Here is a 13,990-nt window from a genome sequence, read left to right as displayed (position 1 = left end):
GGAGGGCCATCTGAAGGAAGGGAGAAATGCTCGCGCAGCGCTAATGTGAAATGGAGATGACAAGCAGAGGAGGCAGGCAGGGTGTGGGCATGCGGACCAGGGAGATGGCTGGAGAAGCAGCAGCAAGTCAGCAGAGCCCTCCAGACTGTCAAGGGCAACGTGCATCAAGGGCAGCATGGGTGTGGGGGGAGGTGAGAGAGAGCTCTGTGACTGCTGGGAAACCTTCCCCGCTCAGGAAGCTGCTCACTGTCTGAGCCCCGGCATCCTCGCCCGCGAAGGCCGCGGTGGCGGACGTTCCCACTGAGGGAAGCCCACCACCAAGGGCTTCACGGGCGTCACCTCACTTAAACCCGACGACCGCCTGATGATACCACTACATCCTTCCACGGAGGAGGAACGCGAGGTGTGGGGGGTGGGGGGAGCCGTAAATATTTGTCTGAGGTTATGCAGCTGCTAACACATTATTAACTAGAGGATTTTTGCAGAAACTAATGCGTGTGGCCGGCAATTTGTGAGGTAGGTGGATACCAATAAAGTCATAATGTTAAGGTAACGAAAGATGTATTAATATGCCTCTGGTTAGTAATTTGTTAAGTGGGGTGCTAGGACTCAAACCCATACAATCTGAGCCCACCACCTGCACTCTTACTGCTATGTTACCTTGGTGGGTAAAAGGGGAGTAAGAATACACATGGGGGCTGGAGGTAATATAACAGGTAGCTTTGGGAAAGACCTTTTCATCTGATTTGAAAGAAAGCAGATTTCCGAAAGAAGAGATAAATGTCACAGAGCCAAAAAAAAAAAATTTAGTAAGAGCAGGCTTGTAAAAGGCGCTGGGGTAGGCGGACCCCTGGTTAAAGTGAGTGACGGTCTGGCGTAACTTTCATCCAGGAATTTACATGCAAAGATGGGTAATAATCAGACTTCGTCTGACCAGGACTCCACACCCTCGCCGGCAGCACAGCCTGAGTGGCTGTTCCGAGTCGTCTGGAAGCGCTCAGAACAGTCGGGCCTGGGGCAGCGGTTCTCACACTCAAGTGTGGACACTGTCATCACCTGGAGCAACTCCTAAAACAGAGCACCGGCTCCACCCTGGACTCTCTGATGTCGTACGTCTGGGTAGGGCCCCAAACTGGCACTTATAATTGATCCAGGAACTAGGCCTTGAAAAACACGGCCTGGGGGCGAGTCTCAACCGGGTTCTGTGAGCTAATTAACGTGGTATTCATTACTGCGGTATTTATGGCAGCGGGTGGAGACAACTCAAGTCTTTGGGGGAACTGGCAATTAAAATGTGGTGTATGTTTCTGAAAGAATACCACGAAGCAATTTGAGATGATGGCTTTCAAATAATATCACACGCAGATCTCAAAACCATATTGAGGGGAAAAGCGTAAGTCATACTGTCTAATTTAAATTCAACACACAAAACAGTAAGAGATATTTTCAGAGGTACACATATGTCTGAAGACAAGGCAGATTAGAGAGGTCTGCATTAAACAGACCACAGTGTGTACTAACGAGGGGAGAGGAGAGAGAGAGCGGAGAAGGGGAAAACATTCTGCAAAACCAAAGTGGAGCTTTGCCCAGACTGGAGAAGATAGGCTGATGTGACGAAGTGTGATGAACTCAATCGGTGTGCCCCTTGAAAAAGAGAAAAAAAAAGAACACCCCCAAACTATATAATTTCAGTCTGTCAAGGAGTTTAATAAGCAAGGTCTCGTTTGATGTTGAGAGCACCGAAAGCAAGTTTCACTGTTGACTCATGGAAAAGGAGCTTCAAAAAACATGGGGGTCACTTGGTTAAATAAACAAGGCTCAGGTGCTGCCTTGTAAGCTCACTCACACACACACACACTCAGGTGCACACACACACTCAGGTGCTGCCTTGTGAGCGCACACACACACACACACACACACACTCAGGTGCACACACACACTCACTCAGGTGCTGCCTTGTGAGCGCGCACACACACACACACAGACACACACAGACACACACACACACAGAGACACACACACAGACACACACACACAGACACACACACACAGACACACACACAGACACACAGACACAGACACACACACAGGTACACACACACACAGGTGCACACACACTCAGGTGCTGCCTTGTGAGCGCACACACACACACAGACACACACAGAGACACAGAGACACACACACAGACACAGACACAGACACAGACACAGACACAGACACACACACACACACACACACACACACGCTCTCTTCTAAGATCTTCCAGAGGGTCTGATGGTAGACTGCCAAGCTTTCAGTCCACGAAACTGCAGCCTTCTCTAAGTTACCACAAAATAGGTATTCAAACCGTGATTAAGCATAACAAAGGGACACGACAGGAGTGCGAGTGAGTCCTGAGCCAGAGAGGCCGCGCGGAGCGGTGAGGGGCGGCAGACTACTTACACTTGCTCCTCATGATGACCGTGGGCAGCGAGGACGTGTCGTGCGCCTGCAGGTTCCCCTTGGGCTGCTGCAAGGGAAAGAAATGTCGATGAATTTCACAAGTTTTGATGAATTTTACAACTTATTTTCTGTCAAGTCTCAAGAGGCCTGGAACACAAAGCCAGCTGCTCCCGTTCCTGCCAACGGTCCTTGGGGTCCTACCGAGACACAGCCACCCACGCTGGCTGTCGCCTGAGCCCGCCCAGCCTGCGACTCTGCGAGAGCCGTCTCCTCTGCCTGGGACGCTCCCCTCCCTTCACAGGCCAAGCAGTCTCCTGTTTCAAGGTCAGAACCCGGGGGCAGAGCCACCGTGAGCTTCTGTCTTCTCCTCCCATGAGGCAGCGACTGGCACCCCTCAGAATGCTGTGCAAACCCCCCCGAGTTCTTTCCTTATTTATGGTCATTGTCTGTGGGTCCATCACCCCCACAACGCTGGTTCCCTACTAGCAGCATCTGTGCCCTTTTCATTTCCATCTCTCCAGTGACCAGCATTTATGTATAAGGTGTTAAATAATTCTTAGGGAAAGTGCTAATTTTAAGACTTTTTTGTGGCATGGAACAGAGACACCATGTGAGAAAACGGGTTGAAGCAATTCATCTGAGATAGATCATTAGTGGAGAAGGGTCTGTTTGGAGTGGGACTCCCCCTCTTCAATGACATTCTTTTACACAGGGCAGGCTATGTCCCCGTCGCTGTCTTTCTTTGGCACAGTCACAGTGATGACATTCATACCAGAGGTCACAAATTCCAAGGCCCATGGGGTCAGGCAGGTGACAAGGAGAGAGGCATGTTGGAGCGGCGGGAGACAGCAGCCTGGGCCTGCGCATCTTGTCCAGAGGAGGCAGCAGCCACTCAGCCCAGTGGGCTGTCACCTCCATCCGCCTCTCCAACATCTAAGGACCTACAGCCCAGATTCTGTTCTGCAGGCTCAGGAGCTGCCAATGGATCAAACGCTCCTGACTTCAGACTGCCTGCCAAGTTTGACGCTTACATATATTCCAGTGGGGGTAAGGTACAGATCACAGAAAGTAAATGTAATATACACACAGACCCTAAGAAGGTGATATTTTGCATTAGTCACTCAGTTGCGTCTGACTCTTGATGACCCCATGTACTACAGCCTGCCAGGCTCTTCTATCCATGGACTTCTTCAGAGAAGAACACTGGAGTGGGGTGCCATTCCCTTCTCCAGGGGATCTTCCTGACCCAGGGATTGAACCCAGGTCTCCTGCACTGCAGGCCAATTCTTTACTGTCTGAGCCACCAGGGAAGCCTCAAGAAGGCGATAAATACTGTGGAAAAGAAGAAAAGTTCAGCCTTTGGACAAAATTTACGTCCATGGGCTGAGTAAGATCCAGGGCACAGAAGCCTGTCGCCTTTACACTAGTTCAGTGCCTCTCAGAGTGAGGTCCTTGGACCAGCAGCCACAGCAGCTTCTGGGAAGTTATTAGAAAGGTAAATTCCGCGGCCCCACCCACCCAGAATCGGAAATTCTGGGAGGGGGTCACTGGCCCAGTGTCGTTTTATAACAAGCCCCCGAGGCGACTCTCAAGTCTGAAGCCACTTCACTAAACGTGTTTGGTTACTGGAAGCAAACAGCACGCTGAACACACGTGTAGATGGAGCTGGATAGCACTCTTCTGACAAGAACAAAGACAGTTACGAGTGACTGAAACACTGAAAAACCACATGGGCCACCTAAACGCCCATCTGCAGCCAGTCTCGCACTCTACAAGGGCCTCTGATGAGCACTGGGCGTTACTATGTGATGTGCATACTCAGAGCCTGGACCACCATCCACTTCCCTTGTCGTGTGATCTACGTGAGCCTGTGGAGAAAAGGGATGCCGGGCAGGCTGGCTCAAAACCCTGCCCTCCCCGCTGTCAGCACATCAGAGCCCCTGATTTCCGCCTGCTGCCCTCATGGTCCCCAAGGAGGAAGGCTGGAGTATGAAGAGCAGAGCAGGTCTGCAGACATGGTTAAGAAGAAAGTCACTGTACTGGTGACACAGATTACAATCACAGCGAAATGTGTGTCTAATGTGGACAAGTTCTGAAAGCATTTCATCTTCCGAGAGCCACAAATTCCCGAGTGTGTCAAGAAGAGATGAAGCATTTTGGGTTACTGCAATCTCAAAGGAGGTACCGAACGATGACAAGACAAACAGAAACTCTAAGTCCAAGTCTCCCAACTCTTAGGATCTCATTGGTTCAAGCAGAAATGTCTTACCTTCATCTTGACCTTTGCACAGGAGATCAGACTTTCTCTACAGCCTTTGTGGACCAAGGCGCCACAATCTGAAAAGAGAGCAGAACGCCGGGTGACGTTAAACACACAGCGACTAGAGGCCACACTGATTTTCACTGCCAGGGCGGCCTACGGACTGCCGGGGAAGCTGCTCACACCAGGGTGTGGACTACCCAGGACGACAGACTGCAGCCTCCTCCAGGAAGCAGGCGTCTGACATCATTTGGAGGAGGAGAAACAAGAGCAGGTGCCATCTCTGATTAATAAAAATGAGAAAGCTGGCACTTCTCGGGCAGGAAGCAGAGAGGCTACCGAAACTAAAAGGGAAAGTGTCTGCCGTTGACGGGAATCTGCGTCACAAGTAACACATAAGTGATACGGAACTATATGTGCATACAATTCCTTCCTGGAGGAGGAAATGGCAACCCACTCCAGTACTCTTGCCTGGGAAATCCCATGGACAGAGGAGCCTGGTGGGCTACAGTCCATCGCGTTGCAAAGAGTCGGTCACGACTGAGCATGCACGCACGCACGCACGCACACAGACATTAACATAAACATGTAAGAACACCCACGAATGATATGGAAAGGCACCCCCATCACAGGGGCTTTGAAACCTGTACAACTGCGTCAAAGGCGGAGTATGAATCCGAAAAGCCACCTGTTCGTGTCCTTTTGACTTGGACTCCTATCCACCCTGAGTTTTTTGCAAAACCCTGGGTCAAGAGCTGCCGGGGAAAGGTCATCAGAATTACCCCTCAGCACCTCCAGAAGCCCTGACTCAAGAGAAAGTGGGAGACTTCCTGAAAGATGAAGCCGTGCCCACGATCTGCTGAGGACATGATTTTCAGCTCAACTCCTAGACCCACAAGGGCTGCTGACAGAAAAAACCCAGCCCTCAGGGCCTCAAGAGGGCCAGCATCAGCTTGTACTGCTGCTATGAGGTCATAAGCTGAGCTGGGCCAGGAGGCTGAAGGGGAAGTAAAGCAAGTGTGATCTGTCTGTGGGGATCCCACGGCGAGAGCCTCCCCAGGGCAAGGCTCCCTGAGAAAGTCAACAGACACCGCCCTGCAGCAACACTTCCATTCTGACTCAGGAAGGACCACAGGTCCTTGAATGGTCACCCTTGAATCAAGGGCAGGATGCTCTCCTGATTTATACGCCCGGGTTCTGAGGATATGAGCGTGGAAAAGGCCGGAATCCCAGACCCCAGGGCCTTCTCCATTCCTTCCTCAACATCTGCTAGATTCATAGGCCTCTTTCCTAACACCACCAGTCACAGAGGATTGGACGATCCCACGATTTTCTCCTCCACTGAGTAAAGAACCCGCCTGCAATGCAGGAGACCCAGGTTCAATCTCTGGGTCAGGAAGATCTCATGGAGAATGGAATGGAAACCCACTCCAGTATTCTTGCTTGGAGACTCTCACGGACAGAGGAGCCTGGCGGGCTACAGCCCCTGGGGTCACAAAGAGTTGGACACCACTGAGCGACTAACATTTTCTCTTCCACTGAGTGAGTGTTCCTTCAGGGCAGGGTCTCTCCATCTACTGCTGAAACTTTAATTAAGCCTCCCTAGCACAGTGCCTACCTCATGCTGCCTATTCCACAGTCTGTTTTAGACTTTAAGCTTATTTTATACAAAAGCCAAATGCCCTGTCACAGCCCTGATCCCAGGTCAAATGCGCACTTCTAACACTAAAAGGCGCGCTAGAGGCACAGCCGTCATCACTTCAGGTCCTGGCTCCCCGAGTTAGCTACTGTGACTCTAGGCCGGTTGCCCCTCCATAGGCCTCAGGCCTCAGATCTCCAAAGTGAAAAGACCCCAGTTTCCTTTCTCTGAGCTTCTCTAAGACTCCTTATGTTGCATCTCTTGAAAGAGATGATTTTTCAAAGTAAATTACTTCAAAATGTTCTACAAGGCTCATGCTGCAGAAGAGTTTTCAACTTCTTAGTCACCTGAATCGTCACTAGGACACACCCATCCTTCAGGGCCTGGCTGGGGGCAAGTTCACACTGGAGGAATCATGGCGGACAGATACGATCCCCACGTAAGAGGCCACCAGGAGCAACTCTATTCTGGTCAACAGGATGGCCAGAGCAGGAACTAGTTTGGAAGTGGGATGGGGTGAAGCTTTATTCTGGGCCTTTCACTCTCAGGCCTATGGAGCCTTCTGTTGAGTAACCTCTTCTAGCTTCACCCCATGAGAAATCGAACCTCCAGTCATTTCCCTGATGCCCTTCAACTAGAAGAGGCACTCAAGTTCATTTCCCAAAGTCAGCATGAGGGGAGACTCTCCTGGGAAAGGTTTATTAAAGGAATCAGCAAGAGGAAGCAACCTGGAGGGTTCTCAGTCAGAACTCCATCCTTGCTTCCATGATGACGCTGCAAGGGAGCCGCAGAGATGCTGTGCTCCTGGCAGTTTCTACTGTTTGTGATTATGAAGCCTTCCACGTTAAGTCATGAAGTTGCTCCAGAGGTCAGCAGTTATGAAAGGGTTATACATCTCTGAATATTAATGCCAGGGTTTCTCAGCAATATCCCTTTCTGGGGACAAGGAAGCCTTTGCAGAGAGAGTCCCCTGGGGAGTGACTCATTCTAATCAGCAAAAAGGAAACCTTTTGAGGATACTTTTCTCAAGAACTGGAAATCACTGACCCTTGTTAAATTGTCAAGTTCTCTGCTATTTGGAAATAAGGATACCTTTTGACTAAGAAATCATCATACTGCTCCCAGAAAAGAGAAGAATCGCAAACAGAAATCCAAATAACTCCTGAGACTCCAATGCCTTTGTGCCCTTCTATACATCATGCGATGAAACTCACATTCCAGATCTAGACTCTGAACTTTCATTAAAGGCTTTAAGCCCCATGAGCCAGTGGCCTTCCAGAAAGGGTCAAAGAGGAAACAGGTGGGCCGGACCAAATTTGTCTTTATTGACTTATATTCAAAACTTTTTTCCACTTACTTCTCAGAAAGTGAGACTCCGAGACTCTCAGAAAGTGACTTTTTTAGTGGTCCCCCATCATCTTTAGGATAAGCGAAAGTGCTAGTTGCTCAGTCGTGTCCAACTCTTTGCAACCCCATGGACTGTAGCCCACCAGGCGCCTCTGTCCACAGAGTTCTCCAGGTAAGAATACTGGAGTGGGTGGGCATGCCCTTTCCAGGGATCGTCTCAACTCAGGGATCGAACCTGGGTCTCCCGTTTTGCAGGCAGATACCTCACCATCTGAGCCACACTCCTTACTCAGCTTGATTAAGCCCATCGTGCGTGTGCACTTCCAGCCCTTGCCGTGTTCTGTCACACCTCTGAGCTCTGAATAAACTCCTTCCTGCAACTGTGTCCCTTGCTCACTCTTCCTTCCCTGACTGGGTTGGCGGGACTCCGCTCTCTGAAGTCTTCTCTGACTCTCCCAGGGAAGCAGACCCTCAGTGATCTCGGAGCTTCTGGAACTCCACACCCGCCTCCATCACGTACTGTGCCGTGCCTGTCTCCGCTCCTTGCTCCGCAGATGCCTGAGACTGTGGCCTAGTCCTGCTGACCCAACGTGTCCTCATGCACAGGCTTCTCAGCTCCCCTTCCCCCCTTCCTTGTCTTTCACATACATTGTCTTTAACTCCATTCTTCCTTGCTCTCTCTGAGTCTTGCCTAAGTGTCCAGAGAGAACCTCTTCTTCATAACATTTTACTTACACAAAATAATACTTTGAAACATGGGTGAAAAAAATATGAGGAAAGCTAATGAATTCATATCACGGCCAAAGAAACCACAGATTTCGAAATGGAATTAAAATGGAGTGCCACATCTAACAACTCTATCTTAAAAATGTTTAAAACTGATCATAAAACAGTAAGGTGAAGAACCAAATTAGAAAAACGGAATAAAGATTATGAACAGGCAATTCACAAAACCCATAGTTTCATCACCCTCTAGAGAATTAAATAGTGGGAATGGTGCAATTACTTTTAAACAGATTTTAGGAATATTCAAGTTCTCAGACCAGTGTTTGAGATTTAAAGGACGACTCCAACTGACGTACCATAAAAGCAGAAGCAGTGGTTTTAAAATGTGCTTCTGGTAAACAACTTTTCACACAATCCACTGTTCTGGTTAACTGAGACACACATCCCCAAAGCCACAACCCAGCTGAAGCTTCAGCATACTTTATAACATGGCCACAAGCCTGAGACATGAACAGTCTGCACACGTCTGCTGAACACACTCGAGAACCTACTTGAAAACCACTCAACTTGTTACCCGGCTGTTCAGTTCACAGTAATGGATTTAGCGGTGCATGTGGGCGATTTAGAAACTTTGGCCCAACTCACATCAGCTGAAGTCTTGAGGTTAAAACCTCTGTTTTGGAAAACAGACAATTACCAAGAACACACGAATTGAAGACAATCTACCACCACTTTCAAGCTTCCTGTCACAAACTCTATACCATGTTGTTAGGGAGATCAAATAATTATTTGGCCTTTCATTTATTTATTTTTCAAAAAAGATTTCCTAAGAGCAGTAAGCAATATGCTTTCATTCTTCAAAGTTCTTCAAAAAGGCCTTGGCACCGTGGTTTACAGGAACAGAGCCGACCCCTAATTGACTCCTCTGAAAAAGCAAACAGCCCAGCCTTCAGTTTCTTTCCTGGCTACACAGAGGCATCAAACAAAAGAATATGAAGGAAAACTCACAGGGCTGTGAGCGCGCATCTATTTTTTGCCTCACCTTTTCAAAACTGCCACCAGAGCTTTGGTGAACTGTTATATACCACACACCCATTCACCCTCAGCAGAGAAATCCAACAACCCACTAGAGAGTCTGGCCTAAGAAAATCAGCTTTAAAGAAGAGTTTAGAGGAGAGGCCAGGCCAAACTGAAATGAAATTAGAGAATGGCGTGAATACTCCAGGCCTGCCTGTTAAAGGAAGGATTCACCTTCCCGAGTTGTGTCAGGTTCTGAAGAAAGGGCTCGTCCAGCGCTTTTCCAGGAAGGGCTGTGCTGAAGAGCTTTGACTACCCTTCCTCCTGGAGACTGGTCCTAGCAGCAGAATCCACATGTAGGAGAATTCTCAGATCCTTCTAAAGGTTCGGGGTTAGAGACACATTTCTAACTTTAAGGAGAAAAAGGTCCAACTTCCTGCTATCACATCAACACTCACCAACAACAGCAGAAAAACATTTAAATACTGATAAATTTAGAAATACACGCTCAAAAAGGATTTCTGCAACTTCTGTTTTAAATTCTCCGGGGACTGTGAGACACAGCCTGGTCTGGACTGATAGAGCAAATGACTTGTAAGATATTCTCAGTAGCTGGTGTGATAACCACAGGGCTGGTGGTACGGAACAAGACCAAAGCCACAAAAGAGAGCTACATCACCGTAGCTGGCGGGCTCACCTAACAGCAGTTTTTGTAAGAATGCTGGTAAACAAATCAACAAAAAGCAAAACCCAAAGTGCTCTGCTTGGATAAGAACTGGCTTTATTGCTGAGGCTCTTCCACCCGTCGTTTCCCCTAAACACACACTTCTTTTCTTTACCGGTTATATGTATTTCACCATCTAAGCAACGAACTCTAAATGTGAGAAAACTGCTTGTCCAGAGAGCTGCCTTTCAGGACAAAAATCTCAAGGTGAACCAGACCATCACAAGCAGTCTGAACTCTTTATGTTTCCTACTTGGGTTGAGGCTGGTCTGCTTGTTTCTTTTCTTCTAATCAAGAGAAGCAACCTACCACAAAAGTACTCAGAAGCTGCTAACACAACAGAAAATAAATCCACAGTAATCTCAGTTATCATCTTGCATGTGTTTAAAGCAAACAAAATGGAACCACTGGCAAGATCTGAAAACCCGAATATAGTGGATGCCTTGTGCTGAAGGACTCCACCAGGCATTCCAGAGACCAAATTATTCGTGGTGGTTGGAAAACAGTTGACTTATTCAAGAGGAGCTTTACATAACTGCAAGGGGGAAGAAATGGAAAGATGCTCTCCTCCTTTCTCTATTCAAGTTACCAAAATCCTAAATTAAGAGTAGAGTTTTGGTGGAGTTAAAACAAACGAACAAACTCGCCAAGTTTCTCCTAAATTAAATTACTTATTCCCAACAAAGGGGGAACTCTGCTTTCACTGTGTATTTGTTTTCCAGGAGTAAACTGCAGAGGAACCAACCTCAGGGAGGCTTTGCTCCTGCCCTTTAGCTATTTCTAGCATCTATGATCTTGACCATTTCCACCTAAGTCCACCAAAGGAACTCAGCTTTCACCACGACTATGACTTCAGACTGGTCGAGGTGTTTTCCAGTGAGGTCAAGAGTTGCTGACTTGTTCTTAAAAGTTCCAGCCTGCTGGATCTCTCAATATTTGCATGCAGAAAGATGTATTAAAGTGACTTAGAGATGTCTGAAAGACAGGCGAAGACTGACATCAACCATCGTCACACCGACCACGATAGACCAGGTGGCTGATCTTTCTAAACCGCGGATCAAAACTGACTGAGCAGCCACCTGGGGTCTGAGGCTCCAGGGTCAGCAAACAGAATTATGTTAAACCAAGGAAAGGGCTGCTAACAGCACAAGGGTTTCCTAGGAGGTAAAGGAATTGGAGGGATGCTGTTGTTTCCTGAGATTCCTGGGAAGATCCCGGACATGAGAGGGAATGGAAGGAAGCGAAGAAAGATTCTGAGTCCTCAAATTACTCATCGTTTCCACTTCCTGCCAAGATCACAAATGGTGCTTCACACCCACAAACAGGAGCTGCAGGCTCTGTTCTTCAGGAAGCTGCAGAGAATCAGCCCATTACCTCTGTTCCTTGCGGAAGGTGACTACATGTTGTTTCCTTTGCTTTCAAGCCTCCTCTTTTTACAAGTGGCAGGCTGCACCCTGTCACACACAGATCTTAGGGCCACCACTGAACGTTGAGCTTCTTTCAACACTAACCCTGGAGTGAACTGCAAAGCCACAGTTGAGACTGGGAGCCCCTAAGTTTCTGGGGTGGGGTGGTATACAAACTGAAAATGTTATTTTTGTACCTAGGTATATACTAGGGTAACCAGGCCTTATCAAACAGTTCCTTTTTGTCATCTTTCAGTTTAAACCTAAATGCACTAACTCTTCTTCCTTGTTGTGCTACGCAGACCTAAGGTAACTTGAGACATCTGTAGTTAGATCAAGTGACTTCCGTCAGTCAAAGAGCTGCTGGCAGAGGACATCAGGACAACACTTCCTCCCCGATAGATTCTCCAGAAAGAAGACTCTTGTGATGACACACTGGACTCCACGCAACAGTCTGCTTCCAGAAGAAACAGACAACTTGGGTGACTCAACATTAAAACTACAAATTAAGACCAAAAAACCTCCATCCTACTATTATTAACACTGTTAACATAGAACTAGTAGTCAACCCACTATTTTATTGATCTTCCATATTTAAAAAGCCTTAATAAAATATTGCTATATTGTGTGCTATCAAATATGTAAAATATTTAGCACAGATATTTGAACTCTAATCTCAACATTTACTTTTGCAATGAAAGAGAACAGTGAAGCTGTTCTGATGGATCAAAATATAAGCAATCAGGTGGATATTATACTTGCTGTTCATGTATCTACCTCAGCATCTAATTTATGTCTGTATTTATTTTTGTGGCTTAGACAGTGAAGAATCTTCCTATGACGCAGGAGGGAGGACCTGAGTTCGACCCCTGGGTCAGAAAGAGCCCCTGGAGAAGAGAATGGCAACTCATCCCAATATTCTTGCCTGGGAGATCCAACGGACAGAGGAGTCTGGTGGGCTACAGTCCATTTGGTTGCAAAGAGCTGGACACAACTGAGCGACTTTCACTTTCACTTTTCATGCATTAATACAGAGTACAGTATCTTTGTTTTCACAGATAGGTAGGTACAAATGTTAGTAGTTTTCTTTTTTTTAAAATGGCTTGCCTTGGAATCATATTACATTCTTCAATTAATTCAAGATGGAAGGAAAAATTCAAACAAAGTAGGTAGACAGCTAAAGTTAATATGTTGATGTTAAATTTGGTGACACTTTTGAGAGTGTATTTTTAAGTAGGCTGTAAATTAGTTTTAAAAATATATAAATCCCACAATCTGTGGAACTTCCAAAACACCAGTTCCACAAAAACCATTCTGAAAACCGCTGTCCTACTGAGCTATTTAATTGCTACACAGACCGGGGGCTGAGAACTTCAGTCTACAAGCCTCAAATCTCTTGAGTCAGGTTGTTCCCCATCAGTACCAGCCCCCCACAGGTGACTCTTTGTGGGTGGTTCAGTGTCCCTGGGCCACAGACATTTCCCAGAAGCTACATGGGCCCCCTCTTCAGGGGGCATCCTGTAAACACTATTATCCACAGTACAGGCACTTCAACAGTCTGAGGTGCCCTAGCTCTATTTCATCATGGAGTGAATACAGTAAGAGAGAATTTCTATTTAACAGGGAAAGGTATGGAGGGAACAAAAATGGGCTTACGATGCCTGGTTACAAGAGGTGCATTCTCCTCCACCAGAGTGGATATTCTGCTCTAGACAAAGCAGTTGCACGCCAGACGCAGGTTCAATTCCGAGTCACTGTACTCTAACACAGACTAACAATAATCCAACTCTTTTCACCTGAAGATAACGTGTATGCAAAAATCAATGACAGTAATAAGATGTTTCATATACCGACATCATCAGACAACTTTCTCCAGCCTGCACTTAAATCGAAAAGTTTTCTGGAGCTACTCGTGGAAGTACATAGTGAGTCATCCACTCACTATAGCCATAAACCTATGGCTCTCTATGAAAGTCAACCAGCTGGTCGCTCAGCCGTGTCTGACGCTTGGAGACCCCACAGAGTGTAGGCTCCTCTGGTTACGGAATTGTCTAGGCAAGAACACTGGAGTGGGTTGCCGTTCCCTTGTCCAGGGGACCTTCCTGACCAAGGATCAAAGCTGGGCCTCCTGCATTGCAGGCAGATTCTTGACCGTCTGAGTCAGCAGAGAATAGCACAAAGAAAAGGATTCTTTGGGTCTTTAAACAAGATCTTCCATCTCTTTTGCCCCTCAACTTTCTGATAGTATTTCACATCATAACTCAGAACTGAGAGCTGGTGGGGTCCGCTTCTCATCCACGCTGGTGCTACCACGACAGTGACAGAGTGACTCTGATCTTCTCTCCAACTGCTTAAAGCCATTTCTCTCTTCAATCAATGTCAACATAGTCTGCGCTTTCTTCAGAGACCAGCTGACAAGCAGAGAAACC

At 47.3% G+C, this 13,990-nt stretch overlaps 1 protein-coding gene across 13 annotated transcripts in view; it reads right to left on the bottom strand.

Annotated features, from left to right (window-relative positions):
• Positions 1 to 13,990, bottom strand: part of AKAP13 (A-kinase anchoring protein 13) — a 320,574-nt gene that overhangs the window by 32,755 nt on the left and 273,829 nt on the right. For all 13 annotated transcript variants that reach the window (XM_069559264.1, XM_069559265.1, XM_069559267.1 and 10 more), the window contains 2 exons: positions 4,712 to 4,779; positions 2,443 to 2,509 (listed from right to left, as the gene is read on the bottom strand). In XM_069559264.1, coding sequence (XP_069415365.1) covers positions 2,443 to 2,509; positions 4,712 to 4,779 — 135 coding nt within the window. The remainder of the gene's footprint in view (positions 1 to 2,442; positions 2,510 to 4,711; positions 4,780 to 13,990) is intronic.

The sequence above is a fragment of the Ovis canadensis genome, chromosome 18 (assembly GCF_042477335.2).
Source record: "Ovis canadensis isolate MfBH-ARS-UI-01 breed Bighorn chromosome 18, ARS-UI_OviCan_v2, whole genome shotgun sequence".
Taxonomy (NCBI): Eukaryota; Metazoa; Chordata; class Mammalia; order Artiodactyla; family Bovidae; genus Ovis; species Ovis canadensis.
The sequence above is the reverse complement of the archived record's forward strand: the minus strand, read 5'-3'. Positions and strand labels throughout refer to the sequence as shown.